At 49.9% G+C, this 14,782-nt stretch overlaps 1 protein-coding gene across 2 annotated transcripts in view; it reads left to right on the top strand.

Annotated features, from left to right (window-relative positions):
* Positions 1-14,782, top strand: part of LOC139232644 (chromodomain-helicase-DNA-binding protein 3-like) — a 115,758-nt gene that overhangs the window by 67,395 nt on the left and 33,581 nt on the right. For both annotated transcript variants that reach the window (XM_070863093.1, XM_070863094.1), the window contains exons 23-29: positions 847-1,078; positions 3,451-3,617; positions 5,765-5,942; positions 8,801-8,887; positions 12,642-12,727; positions 13,759-13,892; positions 13,998-14,142. In XM_070863093.1, the coding sequence (XP_070719194.1) occupies positions 847-1,078; positions 3,451-3,617; positions 5,765-5,942; positions 8,801-8,887; positions 12,642-12,727; positions 13,759-13,892; positions 13,998-14,142 (1,029 nt within the window). The remainder of the gene's footprint in view (positions 1-846; positions 1,079-3,450; positions 3,618-5,764; positions 5,943-8,800; positions 8,888-12,641; positions 12,728-13,758; positions 13,893-13,997; positions 14,143-14,782) is intronic.

Below are 14,782 nucleotides of genomic sequence, written 5' to 3'. Positions count from 1 at the left end.
CTGGGTGGCTCTTTGTCGGCCGGCGCGAACACGATGGGCCGAAATGGCCTCCTTCCGTGCTGTAAATTTCTGTGATTCTATTGCCCTTGGAGTGGCTACAGCACAGGTTCACCAGAATGATACCCAGGGCTAAAAGGGTTACACCATGAGGACAGGTCGCACAGACTGGGCTTGTTTTCCCCCGAGTGTAAAAGATTAAGGGGCGATCTAATCGAGGTGTTTAAGATGATTAAAGGAGTTGATAGGGTAGATAGAGAGAAACTGTTTCCTCTGGTGGGGAGGGGTGCGGAGTCCAGAACAAGGGGGTGTAATCTTAAAATTAGCCAGGCCGTTCAGGGGTAATGTCAGGAAGCACTTCTTCACACAAAGCGGGGTGGGTATCTGGACCTCTTTCTTCCCCCCGCCCCCCCCCCACCATGCCTTCCCCAGAAAAAGCTGTGGATGCTGGGGGCGAATTGAAAATTTCAAGCCTTGCGAGCGCTAGATCTTTCACCAAAGCAAAATATTGCGGATGCTGGAATCTGAAATATAAAGTCCAAATGCTGGGAATACTCAGGCAGCATCTGTGGAGAGAGAGGAACAGAGTTAACGTTTCAGGTCAGTGACCCTTCGTCGATGGATCTTTGGGTGAGGGTGACCAGGGGTATGGAGCAAAAGTGGGTAAGTGTGGCGCAGAGCAGCCACGATCTAGTTAAAGGGTGGCGCAGGCTCGGAGGGGCTGAATGGCCTCCTTTGGTGTTCCCAGAAAGTCGGGTTGATTTTGAATGTTGCTGCTGCGCGTCCCATCCCGTTCCCGCCCCCCACCCCCCACATCCCCTCCTGACTTTGGTGCCCTTTGCACTTCAGGCCTTCAGCAGAGCTCACCGCATCGGCCAAGCCAACAAGGTGATGATCTACCGCTTCGTCACCCGGGCCTCCGTAGAGGAGAGGATCACGCAGGTGGCCAAGCGCAAGATGATGCTGACTCACCTGGTGGTGCGGCCCGGCCTGGGCTCCAAGACCGGCAGCATGTCCAAGCAGGAGCTGGACGATATCCTCAAGTTCGGCACAGAGGAGCTCTTCAAAGGGGACATCGAAGGTGAGAAGGCGGAAGGGGAATCGAACCTTGGTGGGAAAGGGAGGAACTGTTCCGTCAGCTGTGGCTCGGTGGGTAGCGCAAAAAATCTAGGCTGACACTCCCAAGTGCCAGTACTGAGGGAGCGCCTCACTGTCGGAGGGGGCCGTCTTTCGGATGAGACGTTAAACCGAGGTCCCGTCTGCTCTCTCAGGTGGATGTAAAAGATCCCACGATACTATTTCGAAGAAGAGCAGGGGAGTTCTCCCCAGTGTCCAGGGACCAATATTTATCCCTCAATCAACATAACAAAAACAGATTATCTGGGCCATTATCACATTGCTGTTTGCGGGAGTTTGCTGTGCGCAAATTGGCGTTTCCCACATTACAACAGTGACTGCATTCCAACAGTACTTCATTGGTATAAAGCGCTTTGAGGCGTTCAGTGGTCGTGAAAGGCGCTATATAAATCCAAGTCTTTCTTTCCCACCAGATGTGGAGTTAATTTCTAGAGGAATAGAATTCAAAACAGAAATGATGTCAAACTTGCGTAGAACCTTGGTTGGACCACACTTGGAGTACTGTGCACAGCTCTGGTCTCCATATTACACAAAAGGGCATAGGGGCACTGGAGAACGTGCAAAAAAGATTTACAAGGATGATATCAGAACGGGGAGGTTATGCTTGTTAGGAAAGACTGAGCAGGCTGGGTCTCTTTCCTCTAGAAAAGAGAAGGCCGAGGGGGTGACCTGATGAAGGGGTTTGACGGTGTAAATATAGAGAAAATGATTCCACTTGTGGGGGAAGTCCAAAACTAGAGGCCATCAATATAAGACAGTCACCAAGAAATCCAATGGGGAATTCAGGAGAAACCTCATTACCCAGAGAGCGGTGAGAATGTGGAACTCGCTCCCACAGGGAGTGTGAGGCGAATAATATCGATGCATTTAAGGGGAGGCGTGAGGGAGAACGGAATAGATGGATATGAAGTAGGGAGGGAGGAGGCTCGTGTGGACCATATATAGTCTGTTTCTGTGCTGTAAAATTCTATACAATTCTATAACTGGAGCAGGAAAACTAAAACGGCAGAGGGTGGGGGACGCTCGTGCTGAGATTACTCAGGCTGCTGGGTTTTCTTTTTGCTGTCATGCTTCTGGATATTTTATTTTTTTGCAAACTCTGCATAATACCTTCTGTTGGACTGCTTTCTTTTTGTCTCGTAAGTTTAAATGCCAGATTGCACGCACATTTAGTGGTAGCAATGCAGGATCAGGACTTCATACCATCACAGCCAGTATGAGTGCACAGGTCTTTTAATACTACAGGTTGAACCTCCTTTATCTGGAACTACCCCTCGTCTGGCACCATTCCCGGCCACTGGGTGGCGCATGCACAGAACTCCTTCATCCAGAACTCCTTCATCCAGAACTACCCCTCACCCAGCACCATTCCCGGCCACCGGGTGGCACATGCGCAGAACTCCGACATGAACAAATTGAAGTCCTTCCTCGCTGCCGACTCCCGCAATCGCTGGCCTGACCCCGCGATCCACCCCCTCCCATGATCTCTTTGCCACACTCCCAGCCCCAAACCAGCCAGTCCCGATATATCCCCTTGCTCAATACCTGTACCATCCTATTTAACCTGACCTCCCCTCGTCCGGCAAAATCCCTGATCCGGAAAAGGCCAGGTCCCGAGGGTGCCGGATAAGAGAGGTTCAACCTATGCACCGTTCCAGTGTGAGAGCGAGCTGCTGAGCAGTTCACTCGTATCTCTTGTACCAAACGTCACCGTTGATCACTATATTCCATGCATATTGCCAATAAATCATAATGCATCAAAGATACATACAATTGCCAACAGAATAACCATGATCATAAACACAAGTAATCTAATTGCTGTCATAAACCCTCCCATTCCCTTAAACACCAGCGACCAAGCTGACACATTCCAGACCATTACAGATATGGCTGATTGATTTTTGCACATTCTACCATTTTACTTTCCTGTGAGCATAGCCTTGTTTTTACCCCTGCCATGCTGATCCCACAGACTGCCCAGCAAGAACATTCGAGGTACTCTGGTAACGTGGACTTTCGCTCCCTCACCTTATAAACCGCTCGGCCAGCTGAGTTGAGAGATAGAGAGGGGGGGGGGAATAAAAGATTTAATTTATATAGCGCCTTTCACAACCTCAGGACGTCCTGAATCTCAGTGCTGGACTGGGAATCGGACGTGGCATCTTATGGGGGTGTATGGATCAGTTCTGTGGGCTGGAGTAGGGAAGAGGCTCCAGAATCCATTTTCACATTCCCCTGCCCCTCGTTGCCGCGGTCATTCCTGAACGCGCGGAGCCTCGCGTGGCGCTCACCTCTCCCTTTCCGCTGTGTTCCCAGCCGATAACCGGGATGAAGACAGCAGCGTGATCCACTACGACGGGGCTGCCATCGATCGGCTGCTGGACAGGAACCAAGACGCGACGGAGGAGCCGGACGTGCAGATCATGAACGAGTACCTCACCTCCTTCAAGGTGGCGCAGTATGTCGTCCGGGAGGAGGACAAGGTAAGTGAGGCTGGCGGAATAAGGCGACGGGTTCAGAAAACGCAGCAGTACTGTGTAGTCTGGAGCTTGCATCACGAGTGCTCCACCTCGAACTCCGCCTGCCCATCAGAGGTGTCGCTTCTCGGAGAGACAGCAGGGCCGAAATTCAGTCCCAACGGAAATCTGTGGGGGCGGGAGATGGACAGGAAGGCAGGCTGAGGGACCGAGACGCTGCCGCTGTTGATCAGCGGTGCAGTAGTGGTGACGTCACAGTGCACGTGTGCGTCACCACGCTCTCGCCCTCCGTTAAAGGGGAGAGAATCGGGCATTTTTAAATCTTAGGTCACTAGGAAGGGTTTCAGCCGGGCCCAAGAGAGAGGGGGTGCCAGGCTGCCCGTTGGTGGCCCGGCTGAACCCGTGGGCACTATCTTGCCGGTTTGATCGGGATGTTGGCCGGCAAAAATAAATACATGGCGGCAGTGGGCCCTCCCCTTGAAGGGCCGCCACACTCCGGATAAGGTGGATGGACAGAAAAGGCTGGGGGTGGGGGGGCGGGGGCGAGGGCGAGCGAGGAACCGCGCGGTGAGGCTACGATTTTTCGATCTGAATTCCGGCCAGTGTATTCTTCAGGTGAGGGTAAGCGGCAGTTCGGGTTCTGATGACGCGCTTGCGGCGGTCATCGGCATTGGAGCGCAATCAGGAAAAATCCCCGACCTGAATTTGGGTCGGAGCGGCCAGTTGACCACAAAGCCGCGGCAACGGGATTCCGATGCGTGGCCGCCGCAAACAGGCAGTCACGAGTCTTTCTGAGACTCTTGAGTTTCGGCCCTAGCATCTGAATTTACACGCCCATTTTGCAAGTTTATCCATCTAAAAGTCACGCTGCTAGTACTGAGTAGGTTGGGCCTGTACTGATTGGAATTCAGAAGAATGAGAGGTGATCTTATCGAAACGTATAAGATTATGAGGGGGCTTGACAAGGTGGATGCAGAGAGGATGTTTCCACTGATGGGGGAGACTAGAACTAGGGGGCATGGTCTTAGAATAAGGGGCCGCCTATTTAAAACTGAGATGAGGAGGAATTTCTTCTCTCTGAGGGTTGTAAATCTGTGGAATTCTCTGCCTCAGAGAGCTGTGGAAGCTGGGACATTGAATATATTTAAGACAGAGATAGACAGTTTCTTAACCGATAAGGGGAGCGGGCAGGGAAGTGGAGCTGAGTCCATGATCGGATCAGCCATGATCTTATTGAATGGCGGAGCAGGCTCGAGGGGGCCGAATGGCCGATTTGTGCTCCTATTTTTTATGTACATGTTTGTCACAATGCCGATGTATTTTCTGACCCACTGAAATATGTACAGCGAAAATCAATTTTATAACATAAGGGGAAAAAATGCATAATACTGCGGATGCTGGAAATCTGAAATAACAACAGAAACTGCTGTAAGTACTCAGCGGGTCAGGCAGCATCTGTGGCAAGAGAGAAGCAGAGTTAACGTTTCGGGTCGGTGAGTTCTGATGCAAGGTCATCGATCGGAAACCCCATTTAGACTCTCATTTTCCAAGGAGTACGTGGCCTCCTTATTCCTCCTGCAGAAACGTACCGTCTCCCACTTGTCTATGTTGAAATTCGTTTGCCATTTACACACCCAATTCTGCAAGTTTAGTAAAGTCCTCTTGTATGTTGTCGTAGTCCTCCTCAGTATTAACTCTATCCCCCCTCCCTCTCACCCGCCAAATTGGTGTCATCTGCAATTTTTGAAATTGTATTCCTTAACTCTTCTAAATTTTTACAGTTCTAAGTTAAGTTTTTTTTTTTATTTCCTCAATTTTTCATTCCTTGTACAGCGGGGATTCCCGTTTTGTTTCCTAGCATGGCGGCAGCCTCCTGTCGGGAAATTCAGTCGGCCTCCTGAGCTCCCGCCCGAGGATGAGTGTGCCACGCCACTTTTAAGTGCTGCTCTCTCATCTTGGGGCGTAAAGGCTGAATTTGACCGTTTGAGCCTGCACCTAACGCCCACCGCTAAAACCAGCACTCGGGCGGTGACACCGCCTCGAAACCGGCCGTGCACTATTTCGACCCCCTTGGTCCCCGTGGAGACGCTGGTGATTGACTGGCTCCGACACTTGCTAACAGAGTTTTTTTTTAAACACTCGTGCGCCTGCAGGAAGAGGAAGTTGAGAGGGAGATCATCAAGCAGGAGGAGAACGTGGACCCCGACTACTGGGAGAAGCTACTGCGACACCACTACGAGCAGCAGCAGGAGGACCTGGCACGCAACCTGGGCAAGGGCAAGCGGGTCCGCAAGCAGGTCAACTACAACGACGCCGCCCAGGAGGACCAAGGTAACCGGCGGTGCAGTCTGACCCTGTCCCTCCCTCCACCCCCCTCCCTGTCCCCTCCTGCGGGATATTTAAGGGGAAAGAGCAGGGGTGGACAAGTGTGACTGATTGGATCGCTCAAACAGCCGGCACAGGCTCGATGGGCCGAATGGCCTCTTTCTGTGCCGGTGCCTTTCTATTATCCCAGGAATTGAGAGCCTTTACCTGTGAGGCGAGATTCTGGAGCGGGGGGGGGGGGGGGGGGGGAGGGGAGAGAGGAGGGAACTGGGATTCTTTTTAATTCGAATAGAGACGGTGAAGAGATTGTCTGATTGATGGAGGTGTTGAGAGCTACAAGATGTTTCGTTAAAAAGGTGAATCGGGGGCCCAACGGTTGAGCGATTAAAATCGGTGATCCTCAAGAGACCAGAAGTGAGCGCGCAGAGATCACCAGGGGTGGCGGCAGTGCGGGGGTGGGGAGAGGGGTGTTGTGGGGCTGGAGGAGATTACAGAGATAGGGAGGCGGCTGTGCCTTCAGCTGCCTGGGCCCTACGCTCTGAAATCCCCTCCCTAAACCTCACCTCTCCTCTCTCCTCCTTTTAAGACCCTCCTTAAAACCTACCTCTTTGACCGAGCTTTTGGCTACCAGCCCTAATATCTGCTTGTGTGGCTCGGTGTCAAACTTTGTTTGATAACGCTCCTGTGCAGCGCCTTGAGACGTTTTACTACGTTAAAGGCGCTATATAAATGCAAGCTGTTGTTGATGCCCAGGTCTGCGAAGGTGTAAATCTGATGGGCTTTCTTTGAAGTTAACAACAATTCTAGTAAAGAACTTGCATTTCTATAGCGTCCTTCACGACCACCGGGTGTCCCAAAGCACTTTACAGCCAAGGAAGTACTTTTTGAAGTGTAGTCACTGTTGTAAATGTAGAGAGACGTCAGTGTGCGCACAGCAAGGTTCTGGAAACAGCAGTGTGATCAAAGGCCGGATCCTCTTTTTTTTTAGTGATATTAGGGGACCTCAAAGTGGCGCAGCCCCTGGCTCGGTCAGGGCAAGGTCCATCTGCCGTCGTCCCTGCCCATTGGGAGTGAGAGGAATGCAGGATGGACAGGGTAGCCTGAGCTTTCCGCGCGATGGGTTAAGACGGGTACACAAACGGCACCGGGTCATTCACAACTCGGGCAACGAGAAGAATCGGACCAAGACGTCCGTTAGGAGGAAGAGCTTCATTTGTGAATGCAGCTTGCAGTTTTCTCCCAACTCCAGTGCCAATGCTGAGAGAGCGCCGCACTGTCTGTGGTGCCGTCCTTCGTATGAGACGTTAAACTGTCTGCCCTCTTGGGCGGATGTCAAAGATCCCACGGCCACTTTTGGAAGAAGAGCAGGGGAGCCAATATTTACCCCGTGACCAACGTCGCTAAAACAAATTGTCTGGTCATTTATCTCTTTGCTGTTTGTGGGAGCTTGCTGTGCGCTAATTAGCGACCGCGGTTCCTACATTACAACAGTGACTACACGTCAGATGTACTTCGTTGGCTGTAAAGAGCTATGTTCCAGCCAAGGCGTTGTTGGAGCAGCTGTGCAGAGTGGTACGGCTCACTGATATTCCTCCCCCCCCCCCCCCCCCCCCCCGCCACGGTTGGATACTTCGATGCTTGCAGTTCCTCTCCTTGGGGAGCCCCAGTTCATAGCCTGCCGCATCTGCAGAGGGAGGGGGAGCCCAGCCGTGTTTGCAGAAAAGAAAGGTTTAAACTCCGTGAGTCTCTCCGGGTAAGCTGCTCTCGATATAAGTCACACGATGTTGCTCCGATGCGGGTTGTGAGATGTGACTTTGCTGTGACATGGTGTGTGAGCAATTTAGACATGCAAGACAATATCGGCACAGTCTGCACAGGCATGATGGGACGAATGTCCTTCTTCCGTGCTGCAGCCTTCTTGGCATAGAAAGGGAGATGAACGCCCCAAATCTTATGCCAGCCTTGACTGTGATTTTGACACGGTTTTACCTATAGGCTAGGGTGGGGGGCGGGGGAGGAGGATGTTTCCACTGATGGGGGAGACTAGAACTAGAGGGCATGACCTTAGAATAAGGGGCCGTCCATTTAAAACTGAGATGAGGAGAAATTTCTTCTCTGAGGGCTGTAAATCTGTGGAATTCGCTGCCTCAGAGAGCTGTGGAAGCTGGGACATTGAATAAATTTAAGACAGAGATAGACTTCTTAAACGCTAAGGGGTTATGGGGAACAGGCAGGGAAGGGAACCCGAGTCCATGATCGGATCAGCCATCGTATTGAATGGCGGAACAGGCTCGAGGGGCTGTATGGCTTACTCCTGCTCCTATTTCTGATCTTATGTTGGAGCTGAACCGAAGCGGAGAGTAAAGGGAAGAATGTGCGGGGCTCGGCTCCCAGCGAGGAGTGAATGGGTTTGTGCGCTCGATTCACGATGCTCCCTTGAATGTCGACGAGTGCCGCGTTCAGTGCTTCGTTCTGTACGCCCAGTGGTTGGGGCTCCGGAGCACGCGCTGATTTCCTCGCCGCTCCCTGTGCAGCCCCTTCCTGCGATCCTGGTCGATTGTTAACAACCTGGGCAGCACCAGCTTCAGATGGATTTCCATTCATTCTCGCCCGAGTTGTAAAACCAAAACCGAATCGCCAACGAAAATATATTTCCGGGCTGGCTGACCAAGCGGTCTCTTCGATCTAAGTGCTTGCAAGTTTACCTCGAAGGAAATTCAGTGACCGCCACAGCCCTGCTGTGAGAAAACCAAAAAAATAAAGTGCAGGGAATCATGTGTGGTTTTTTTTAAATAACAAGTTGAAAAGTCAAGTAATAAGTGAGGTTTTCCTTTTTTTTTAATACGTTCTTTTTTGTGCTGCAGACTGGCAGGATGATGTTTCAGACAACCAATCAGAATACTCGGTTGGCTCAGAGGAAGAGGACGAAGACTTTGATGAAAGGCCTGAAGGTCTCTCTTTAAATTTTGATTCCCTCGATTCTGGATCGGCAGTTTGCACTTAGATATTTTTTGTTTAACGAGGTCCAGCTGATAGAAATGCTGGGCAAATGGGACTGTATAGAGAGTGCGTAGTCTACACACTCTTTGGGACGGTGTGTAGATTGTACCTGTCCTACACGCTCTGGAACTGTATATCGATTGCATTTTCCCTACAAGCTGTGTGTGATTTTTATATAGATTATACTTGTCCTACGCGCTACAGTGGGACTGTATATAGATTGTACTTACCTTAAAGCTCTCTGGGACTGTATATAGATTGTACTTACCTTAAAGCTCTCTGGGACTGTATATAGATTGTACTTACCTTAAAACTCTCTGGGACTGTATATAGATTGTACTTACCTTGCAAGCTCTCTGGGACTGTATATAGATTGTACTTACCTTACAAGCTCTCTGGGACTGTATATAGATTGTACTTGCCTTACAAGCTCTCTGGGACTGTATATAGATTGTACTTACCTTACAAGCTCTCTGGGACTGTATATAGATTGTACTTACCTTACAAGCTCTCTGGGACTGTATATAGATTGTACTTGCCTTACAAGCTCTCTGGGACTGTATATAGATTGTACTTACCTTACAAGCTCTCTGGGACTGTATATAGATTGTACTTGCCTTACAAGCTCTCTGGGACTGTATATAGATTGTACTTACCTTACAAGCTCTCTGGGACTGTATATAGATTGTACTTCCCCTACCCAGGGCATTACTAACTAAGGTGACATCAGGGAAAAATAGAAAAAAGCTAAAGGCACTATATCTGAATGTGCAAAGCATTCGCAACAAAATAGATGAATTAATAGAGCAGATAGAAATGAATCAGTTTGATCTGATAACCATTACAGAGACGTGGTTGCAAAGTGACCAAGGTTGGGAACTAAATATTCCAGGATACTTAACTTTTAGAAGTGATGGGCAAAATGGAAAATGAGGAGGTGTAGCCCTGATAAAGGATGGGATAACGACAGTAGAGAGAAAGGATCTTAGCTCGGAAAATCAAGTAGTAGAATCAGTTTAGGAGCTAAGAAACAGCAAGGGTAGAAAACATTGGCGGGAGTTGTTTTATAGGCCCCCAAACAGTGGTAATGTATGGCAGAGTATAAATCAGGAAATTAGAGGTGCATGTCATAAGGGTAATCCAGTAATCATGGGGGGCTTTAATCTACATATAGACTGGGCAAACCAAATTTGCAGTAATAGTGTGGAGGACGAATTCATGGAATGTGTACAAGATGGTTTTCTAGATCAGTATGTTGAGGAACCAAATATGGAACAGGCTATTTTAGATCTAGTATTGTGCAATGAGAAAGGGTTAATTAATAACCTTGTAGTAAAGGGACCCTCAGGGAAGAGTGACCATAATATGATAGAATTTTACGTTAAGTTTGAAAGTGATTTAGTTAAATCTGAAACCAGTGTCTTAAATCTAAATAAAGCAAACTATGTAGCTAAGGTAGATTGGGAAACTACATCGAAAAGTATGACGGTAGACAAGCAATGGCTAGTATTTAAAGAATTAATACATAATTTACAACAAACATACATTCCTTTAAGGCACAAAAATCCCACAGGTAAAGTGGTCCAACCGTGGCTAACAAGCGAAGTTAAAGACAGTATTAGATCAAAGGAAGAGGCTTGTAATGTTGCCAAAAACAGCAGTAAGCCTGAGGATTAGGAGGATTTTAGAATTCAGCAAAGGAGGACCAAGAAATTGATAAAGAAAGGGAAAATAGAATGAGAGTAAACTAGCGAGAGACATAAAAACAGACTGTAAAAGCTTCTATAGGTATGTAAAAAGGAAAAGATTAGCGAAAGTAAATGTGGGTCCTTTACAGGCTGAGACAGGAGAAATTATAATGGGGGATAAGGAAATGGTAGGGAAATTAAACAAATACTTTGTGTTGTCTTTGCGGAAGAAGACATGAAAAACCTTATGGAAATAATGGAGAATCAAGGGTCTAGCGAGAATGAAGAACTGAAAGAAATTCGTATTAGTAAAAAAAAGTAGTACTGGAGAAATGAATGGGACTGTAAGCCGATAAATCCCCTGGACCTGGTGCCTACATCCTAGTGTTTTGAAAGAGTTGGCTATAGAGATAGTGGATGCATTGGTTGTCATCTTCCAAACTTCCATAGATTTTAGAACGGTTCCCGCAGATTGGAAGGTAGCTAATGTAACCCTGCTATTTAAGAGAGGAGGGAGAGAGAAAACGGGGAACTACAGACCAGTTAGCCTGACAGCAGGAGTGGGGAAAATGCTAGAATCTATTATTAAGGAGGTGACAATAGAGCACTTAGAAAATAATAAGATTGGGTAGAGTCGACACGGATTTTTGAAAGGGAAATCATGTTTGACAAATCTGTTAAGAGTTTTTGAGGTTGTAACTAGCAAAATAGATAAGGGGGGAAACAATGGATGTGGTGTATTTGGATTTTCAGAAAGCATTCGATAAGGTGCCACACAAGAGGTTATTGAACAAAATCAGGGCTCATGTGTTTGGGAGTAATATACTAACTAGCATGGATTGAGGATTGGTTAACGGACAGAAAACAGAGAGTAGGAATAAACTGGTCATTTTCGGGTTGGCAGACTGTAAATAGTGGCATTCCGTAAGGATCAATGCTTGGGCCCCAGCTATTCACAATCTATATCAATGATTTGGATGAGGGGACCAAGTGTAATATATCCAGGTTTGCTGATGATACAAAGCTAGGTGGGAATGTAAGTTGTGAGGAGGATGCATAGAGACAGGCTAAGTGAGTGGGCAAGAACATGATAAATGGAATATAATGTGGAGAAATGTGAAGTTATCCACTTTGGTCGGAAAAATAGAAAAGCAAAGTATTTTTTAAATGGTGAGAGATTGGGAAATGTTGGTGTTCAGAGGGACCTGGGTGTCCTTGTACACAAATCACTGAAAGTTAACATGCAGGTACAGCAAGCAATTAAGCAAGCAAATGGTATGTTGGCCTTTATTACAAGAGGATTTGAGTATAAGAGTAAAGACGTCTTACTGCAATTATACAGGGCCCTGGTGAGACCACACCTGGAGTATTGTGTACAGTTTGGGTCTCCTTACCCAAGGAAGGATATACTTGCCATAGAGGGAGTGCAGCGAAGGTTCACCAGACTGAATCCTGGGATGGGGGATTGTCCTATGAGGAGAGATTGAGCAGACTAGGCCGATATTCTCTAGAGTTTAGAAGAATGAGAGGTGATCTCATTGAAACATACAAAAGTCTTACAGGGCTTGACAGGGTAGATGTAGGGAGGATGTTTTCCCCCGGGCTGGGGAGTCTAGAACCAGGGGTCACAGTCTCAGGATAAGGGGTCGGCCATTTAGGACTGAGACGAGGAAAAACTTCTTTACTCAGAGGGTGGTGAATATTTGGTATTCTCTGCCCCAGAGGGCTGTGGAGGCTCAGTCGTTGAGTATATTCAAGACAGAGATCGATAGATTTTTGGATGTTAAGGGAATCGAGGGATATTGGGATCGGGCGGGAAAGTGGAGTTGAGGTCGAAGTTCAGCCGTGATCTTATTGAATGGCGGAGCAGGCTCGAGGGGCTGAATGGCCTCCTCCTGCTCCTAATTCTTATGTATACGCTCTGTGGGACTGTATATAGATTGTACTTACCCTACATGCTATAAAAGAGCCATGAATGTAAAGCTATTCCTGTTCACGTTTTCCTTTGTTCATGAAGGGCGCCGGCAATCGAAGCGTCAGCTCCGGGCCGAGAGGGACAAGCCGCTTCCACCATTGCTGGCTCGAGTCGGTGGCAACATCGAGGTAACCGTGAGCAGCAGGGGGCTATGGGGGAGTGCGGGGCAGTTAGATTGGTTTTACATTGCACCAGTAAAGATTCGGCACAAATGTGTTGGGCCAAATGGCTGCTTTCTGTGGCTGTAAATTCCTGTGGGTTGAACTACAATGAGCGAGATCCCTTTTCTGCCGCAAACAGACTGGGGACGCAGGGGGAGTTCTCCTGTCTTGGGGTAATGGGGGTGGGGGGGGGAGGTACTGACTACTTTTCAACCATTCCTGGTGTGAACCACCACATTTTCCCTGTGTCTGTGTTATATGTAACCATTTTATAACAGAGGCCAGTTGTTTGTGGAAGGGCGAGTGGCGGGCGGGAGGGAGGGCGTGCAATGATGAAGGGGGGAAAAGGGTTAGAGCTGAAGTCCTGATGTAAGCTGCTTGCCAAGTGATGATAGCCTTACTCATGTGAATTAGTCACTGACTGATGTTGACTGTCTTGATTTCCTAGAGGGGGTCTTGAGACCCGGCCCCTTCCCTCATACAGGACAAACATTAAAAACTGTGAATGACTTCCCCAGGCAGACAGAAGAGTGTCTGTCCTGAAATAAACCACAATACAGTCACTGCCGTCTCCAGCTGCAGTGTGGGGTGGGGTGGGGGGGGGATGTGAAACGGGACTGAGGTCAGTGACTATTTAATGATCACTTTTGGCTTTGCTGATGGCAGAAATCCCAGTTTCTGTTGAATTATGTAGGCGGGAGAGGGGAGCTCGACGATAGCCGAGGGGGTGCCTGGTGTGTGGTGCTTACCTGCACAGGATCCAGGAACACTGTGATTTCTAGTCACCAGTCTGTGCCGGATTACCACACCTTGAGGGGCAGCGCAACAGGTTCTGGGCCAGGGATGGGCAGTATCAGTCCGAGGTTGGGGTGGGTGCGGGCTTTGGGGTGGGCCGTGCTGCCTCCCACACTCAAATAGGCCGCCACGCAAGCAAAGCAAGCGAATGTGCATCTCCCAGGCTGAAATGTCTGTATTTTGTAATCCACCCCCTCTGACAGGTTTTAGGATTTAATACTCGTCAGAGAAAGGCCTTCCTCAATGCAGTGATGAGGTGGGGGATGCCTCCTCAGGATGCCTTCAACTCCCAGTGGCTGGTCAGGGATCTGCGTGGCAAGAGCGAGAAGGAGTTCAAGTACGTCCGCTCCGCCCTCTTTGCTTCATATTGGGAACTTTGCTGTTTTTTTTAAAACTCGTTTATTGAGTGAGCTTCACTAAGGCCCGGTGTGTTTGATCATAGGGCCTACGTGTCCCTCTTCATGAGGCACTTGTGCGAGCCTGGGGCTGATGGTGCTGAGACATTCGCGGACGGGGTACCTCGAGAGGGTCTCTCCAGGCAGCAGGTCCTGACCAGGATAGGAGTCATGTCGCTGGTGAAGAAGAAGGTTAGTGTCAACTGTTGGGGAAATGCATGTGGAAGGAGGGCGTGACGGGACCGTGTCAGCGGAGGGGGGGGGGGGGGGGGGGCGTGACGGGACCGTGTCAGTGGGGGGGGGCGTAACGGGACCGTGTCAGTGGGGGGGGGGGGGCGTGACGGGACCGTGTCAGTGGGGGGGGGGGCGTGACGGGACCGTGTCAGTGGGGGGGGGGCGTAACGGGACCGTGTCAGCGGGAGGGCGTGACGGGACCGTGTCAGTGGGGGGGGGGGCGTAACGGGACCGTGTCAGTGGGGGGGGGGGGCGTGACGGGACCGTGTCAGTGGGGGGGGGGGCGTGACGGGACCGTGTCAGTGGGGGGGGGGGGCGTAACGGGACCGTGTCAGCGGGAGGGCGTGACGGGACCGTGTCAGCGGGAGGGCGTGACGGGACCGTGTCAGCGGAGGGGGGGGGGGCGTGACGGGACCGTGTCAGTGGGGGGGGGGGGGCGTAACGGGACCGTGTCAGTGGGGGGGGGGGGGCGTGACGGGACCGTGTCAGTGGGAGGGGCGTGACGGGACCGTGTCAGCGGAGGGGGGGGGGGGGGGCAAGACGGGACCGTGTCAGTGGGGGGGGGGGGGGGCGTAACGGGACCGTGTCAGTGGGGGGG

This window comes from Pristiophorus japonicus, chromosome 20 (genome assembly GCF_044704955.1).
Source record: "Pristiophorus japonicus isolate sPriJap1 chromosome 20, sPriJap1.hap1, whole genome shotgun sequence".
NCBI classification, from domain to species: domain Eukaryota; kingdom Metazoa; phylum Chordata; class Chondrichthyes; family Pristiophoridae; genus Pristiophorus; species Pristiophorus japonicus.
Note: the sequence above shows the minus strand (reverse complement) of the source record. Positions and strands in the feature narration are given on the sequence as shown.